We start from the raw sequence: 5,992 nt of genomic DNA, 5'->3' as shown, positions 1-5,992 counted from the left end.
AATAATATTTCTATTTAGATGCTAATATACTTCAATTTTCTCTACATTCTCTAAAAAACGTTAACAAAATAATGAAATTAAATTTATTAAATATTTAGCTAGCTCCTCCTCAAATCAAGAGTAATTAGATTTTTTTTATAGGCCAAATGCTATTAAAAAAAATTTAAAATTTTACACGTTTTTGTAATTATAACTATTTTTTTTTATTAATATTGACTTAATTTAAAAATTTATTATTTATTTTTGTCCGATCAGAATTACGGATTTTGGAGTACTAACGCAGCAGTTGGCATGAAAAAAAAAAGTTATTTTTTTAATATATTATTTCTTGCGTGACATAAATTTTTATGATCTATTAATGTGATAAAAATATTATTATTTTATATTTTATTGCTGAAGTGATAAAATTTTAATAATTATAAAAATCTAAATTTTTTTTACTTTTATTAATTATAGTCAATTTTATAAGTTTATTTTATTTATAGTCAATTGAATAATTTTTATTTAATTTGATCAAATATTAATATTTTATTACTTAATACAATTATAAAAAATAAATATTTATATTATTTAATATAACAAAAAAAATAATATCACATTATCTTTTTTTTTTTTCTATTTATGAATCAGTCGTTTCTCTCGCTCTCTTCCTCTCTCTATAGGCTTTCAACCATATTATTATTATTATTATTATTATTATTATTATTTACTAAAATGATGAATATTATTATTATTGACATCTTTATATGAATTTTTAATTTTTAAACAAATAAAAAATATAAGGGGAGAGAGGAGAATACTATTATTTTTTTATTATATTAAGTAACATAAATATTCATTTTTATAATTTTATTTGGTAATAAAATATTATCTTTTGACTAAATTATTAGATCAAAATTAGTCAATTGGCTATAAATGAAACAAATTTTTAGAATTGAATATAATTTGTAAAATAAAAAAGTTTTAAATTTTTTTAATTATTAAAGTTATGCCACATCAATAATATAATATAAAATAATAATATTTTTATCATATCAGCCGCTGCGTCAGTAAGACTATAAAAATTTATGATACGTCACTTTTCATGTCAGCAATAACATATTAAAAAATAATATTTTTTTATCGGCACTCTTAAATCCTTAATTTTAATCGGACGATAATAAATATTTAACTTTTAAATAAGATCACAATTAACAAAAGAAAAAGGTTTTGCCTATAATTATAAAAACGCATAAAATTTTGAATTTCTTTGAATATTAGGCCTTTATATATATATATATATATATATATATATATATATATATATATATATATATATATATATAAGGAATTTAATGGTAAAAAGCTTCCTCTCCTTATGCAGTTGAGTCTGCTATATTAAAAATAATTTAAAAAATTATTATTTTAATTTAATATTATTAAAATATATTAAATTAAAATAAAAAATATTTTATAAAATATTTTAAAATAGTAAATTTTCAACTGGAGTTTAAACAATATTTACGAAGAAGTAAATTTAATTTGACGAAAAATGATAAAGAAAATTTTCTAATAAAAATGTTGAACTAGACATCAGGCCCTCTTATATTGTGTTGAAACTAAATTGGCAATTTAGATTGGAAGATTCAGAAATTTTGAACTGGACAGAATAATATCCTGTCATGATTCTAGTTTTCATTTTATTTTATTTCAATTCAGGTTTAACTTTGATTTGATTTGATCAATTTGATGATCAATTTTTTTTAAGTGAAAATTTTAATTTTACCCAAATTTATATTGAACTGATTAGAAACAATTTCATACTCTTTTTAATCAAATTCAAAATGGTTTTAATCAAATTTAAATTTATTATTGGCCAATTTGATTCCGGTCTAAACTTGAAGCGGGCCCATTGCTGTCTTGATTTATGTTTTTTAAATCTAACCTGATGATTAAATCAGTAAAGTAGAATGTTAAATATTTAAAATTCAACTAAGAAGAACTAGAGTTTAACTAATATATTTGTTTGATGTTAATTTTTAAAGTTTTATTTAGCAATAACTTTTAAAATATTATTTAATATTTTAACTATTTATCTTATTTTTATATTATTAGTATTTGTACTAGTGTTTAAGATTGAGAAAGTTATTCATGAGATATTACATTTTTTTTAAATTTTTTAAATTGTAAAAGTTGAGTGAGTATTTTAATTATAGTAAAAAAATAATATTATTAATTTTATATTTAATAATAATTTGTATCAAATATTTTTATTTTACATTATTATATAATCAGTTACTCTAACAGCTATTATCTAGCGGTTAGCAATTCGTAAAACAGGTAAAAATTTATATTAAACATAAAATAATTAGACAATATAAGTTTAAACTAAGTAAATAATTTATGGGGAATTTATAATTAGCTCTCTGAGTTTTATTTTATACTTATATTTTAGTTTCTGAATTTTAAAAATTTAATTATTTAATTTTTAAATTTTATATTATATTATAATTTAATACTTAAATTTTAAAAAATAAATTACTTAAACTTTTTAATTTTAATATATAAAATAATTTAGTCTCTATAATTTTAATATTTATAATAATTTTATTTATTATCAAAAAGATTAAATTAAGAATTAAAGGAGGATATAATATAAAATTTAGAGATTAAATAATTAATTTTTTAAAATTTAAAAATTAAAATTTAATATAAATAAAATTTGGGAATCAAATCATAAATTTTTCATAATTTATGGATGTAATAAAGTGGTCAGGTACTCAGGTCTGCATCCCAGGAGTGAAGGTCACGGGTTCACACCTGTAGTACCCAAGATTTTTTTTTTCTTTTTTTTTTTTTAAGTTGTTGAGGAAGAAAACCAGAAAAGAAACCTGCGTGTGAACCAGACCGATCGGTAAATGGTCCAGTTCCCGTTAACCCTGTCCGACCGCCCGGTTCGATCCGGTTCTGAAAACCACTAGAACCACTTGCTTCCATCTATATAAAGGCCGAAGCAATAGCGTTCCAGGGCAACACAAGAATCGACCTTGGAGTCGGTCCACAAAACATCTTTCGCTCTAACGTCTCCTCTCTTTTCTGCCGATCTCTTCCCAAAATGTGGGCTGTGGATATGGCGGTGGTGGTGGTGCTTGGTCTGTTGGCCATGGCACAAATATCCATGCAACAGGTTTTGAGAAACCCTTTGCATGGAATTATGGAGAGAAGCACTAACAATGCAGAGCCTTCTCTGGGCGTTATTGCGACCTCAAATAGCGCTGAGAAAGCACTTAATGCCTCTGGTGAATTCATTCTTAGCTCCACAAACCCTTACATTGACTATGCTGGTAATCAATATCTCTCCTCCTACAGCATGGGTCCATTACTTCTCATTTTCCATCAAAGTCACTGTTTCTTGGTTTCTTGTTTCAGGAAGAAGATTCTTCATTGGGACGATTAGGGGTGCTACTGTAGTATATGTTAAGTCCGGAAGTCTTGCTGTAAGATTTCATCATTTCATGTTCTGTCTCATTTCCATTTCCAATCTCTCTGTCTTTCTCAATCGATCCTAAGTTGACAGGTTATATTTTTCTCTTTTTAGATAAATGTGGCCATGACTACGCAACTCCTTCTTGATTTCTTTATTAGCATTCGTGGAATCGTTCATTTTGGAAGCGCAGGAACTGTAGACGATTCTTTGCCCCTTGGTAATGTAGTTGTTCCCAGCTCTATTGCTTACACTGGAGTTCTTAACTGGAAGGTAAACGCATGAGTTTTCCTGCTCCCAATTTAGCTGTATCTAAAATCACATTTCTCTTTGCCACCTGATCTGTTCTTTTCTTCCTTTTGTTGAGTTATTGTTGTTGTCTTTGTGTTGTGTGCAGTCATTCGGATCAGTAGGTGGAGAGCTGACATTTGGAGATTATAACTATCCAGAGAAGGGGCAGAATCTGTTGGGAACTATAAAATATGAATCACTGACCTTGTCTTCTGCAGATTCAACACAGCGTACTCTGTGGCTTGAAGCCAACTCAAGGTGGCTATCGATCGCCTCTCAGCTGAAGGTTTGTCAATATTCTTCTCTTTACCAACAATTCAATCCTTATTCCATATAGCGCAATTACATTAATAATTTTTATAATCAATTGCAGGATTTAGAACTGCAACAATGTGTTAACCCTTTAAATTGCCTACCCAACACACCAAAAGTTGTGTTTGGAAAGAAAGCGTCCAGTGCTGATACTTACGTTAACAATGGAGCTTATAGGGAATTCCTTTACAAGACTTTTAATGTCTCGATTGTGGATACATCCAGTGCTGCTGTAGCAATGGTTAGTGACTGATGATTAAAAATAATTAATCTGCAATTTTAATTGAGAACACTAAATGATCATCTGCCATTATTTTCAGGTCTCTTTGACACATGGGTTGCCTTTTATTGTGTTCCGAGGAGTTTCGAATTCTGCAGGTGCAGCGGATTCAGGGTCGACCTTTAGCTCTTTGGCCAACTCTAATGCTGTCGCTGCTGCAGTTGAGTTCATCGCTTTGGTTGATCTTCCTCATACGGCTTCTAATTAAGTAGTGGAATTATTGTCCTGTTTGATGAGTAATTATTTAAGAGAGGTTGGGCACATGTGCTCTTCTATCAGGACAAGTAATTTCTGCTAATTAAATAAAATGCTGTGTTTGTGCACTCTTTCTTTTTCTTTAATCTGAAAAATTATCCAGTTAAAACTTTATATAGATAATGATTTCATTATAACCATTAATTTTAATGAATTTCATGTAATCAATAGTTATAACGAAATCATTCTACTGAATAAAAATTCAATCCTCTAATCCATATTTAACCACAAAGTATTCTTACCTGAATCAAACAAAATTATGACTCAGCAGAAAGCAATTTAGTATCACTCTTGAAAATTAAAAATACGTTTTCTAGCTACTAGGGTCATCTTCAAATACTACAATAATACTAGCTAGATTCACTATAGTATTGGCCAACTGCTTTGCAAATTGCCATTATGGCTGTGCACAATTTTTGAGACTCGAGCTGAATTGAAAAATTCAACTGAACTAAACTCAGAAAAAAATATTTCTATAGAAAACGAATTAAGTTATAATTGTTTTATCATTTTAGTTTGGTCTTAATTATTCATTAAGAATCGAATCGAAATCAAATTAAACTAAAGAACCAATTATATATATATATATATATATATATATATATATATATATAATCAAATTAAACTAAAGAATCAATTATATATATATATGATATATTATGTAGTTTCAATGAATTATATATATTATGCAATTAAAATTATTATATATATAATTTAACTTGTTATTAATGACAACTATAAGTGTATATATGAAATTTAATGTTAACTTTTATTATTTTTAATTATACATACATTAAATCTATTTATAGTCTGTAATTATCTTATTAAATTATTTTTTAATCATTTAATATATTTGTGTTAAAAATTATATAATTGAAAAATATATATATATATATATATATATAAGATAGTATAATATATTTATTAAGATATATATATTATGAAGTGACTTAATTTATATATATGTTGTTTCATAGGATTAAATTATTTTTTAATCATGTAATATATTTTTGTGTTAAAAATTATATAATTGAAATATATATATATATATAAGATAGTATAGTATATTTATTAAGATATATATATTATGAAGTGACTTAATTTATGTATATGTTGTTTCATAGGATTAAATTATGACCCACTCAAAATATTAGTGGTATGATCCGAATAAAATATTTTGTGAGATTTGTAGTGGTAGTAAAACATGAGCCAAAATAATTTTAAGAATCAGTGTTAATAATTCACTAAATTTAAATTACATTGGCCATCTTATTTTTAATTTGAAAAGGTCTTAATTATAATCTAAAAAATTTTTACAAGCATCTATTATATTAAAATTAAATTTATTTTTAATGCTTAGGATTGTGAATTAGAATTTAAATTAGAAAATT

General features: G+C 25.3%; 1 protein-coding gene across 2 annotated transcripts; it reads left to right on the top strand.

The window, feature by feature from the left end:
- Positions 1-2,869: 2,869 nt before the first annotated feature.
- Positions 2,870-4,670, top strand: LOC110650018 (bark storage protein B). Of its 2 annotated transcripts, XM_058143498.1 has the most exons (6): positions 2,874-3,323; positions 3,409-3,476; positions 3,578-3,736; positions 3,861-4,040; positions 4,128-4,307; positions 4,387-4,670. In XM_058143498.1, the coding sequence occupies exons 1-6, from the start codon at positions 3,095-3,097 to the stop codon at positions 4,552-4,554; spliced, it is 984 nt and encodes a 327-aa protein (XP_057999481.1). In that variant the 5' UTR covers positions 2,874-3,094; the 3' UTR covers positions 4,555-4,670. The 2 variants fall into 2 exon arrangements, with proteins under 2 accessions (XP_057999482.1, XP_057999481.1); XM_058143499.1 differs by lacking the exon at positions 4,128-4,307 and having other exon boundaries at positions 2,870-3,323.
- The last annotated feature ends 1,322 nt before the right edge of the window (positions 4,671-5,992 follow it).

The sequence above is a fragment of the Hevea brasiliensis genome, chromosome 3 (assembly GCF_030052815.1).
Source record: "Hevea brasiliensis isolate MT/VB/25A 57/8 chromosome 3, ASM3005281v1, whole genome shotgun sequence".
NCBI classification, from domain to species: domain Eukaryota; kingdom Viridiplantae; phylum Streptophyta; class Magnoliopsida; order Malpighiales; family Euphorbiaceae; genus Hevea; species Hevea brasiliensis.
Note: the sequence above shows the minus strand (reverse complement) of the source record. Positions and strands in the feature narration are given on the sequence as shown.

What these genes read in the sequence shown, in the direction of transcription:
- LOC110650018 (XM_058143498.1), top strand. Translation starts at nt 3,095, where the DNA reads ATGTGGGCTGTGGATATGGCGGTGGTGGTGGTGCTTGGTCTGTTGGCC. An exon ending in CCCTTACATTGACTATGCTG is followed by an intron (nt 3,324 to 3,408) that starts GTAATCAATATC and finishes TTCTTGTTTCAG; the next exon opens with GAAGAAGATTCTTCATTGGG. An exon ending in CGATCGCCTCTCAGCTGAAG is followed by an intron (nt 4,041 to 4,127) that starts GTTTGTCAATAT and finishes AATCAATTGCAG; the next exon opens with GATTTAGAACTGCAACAATG.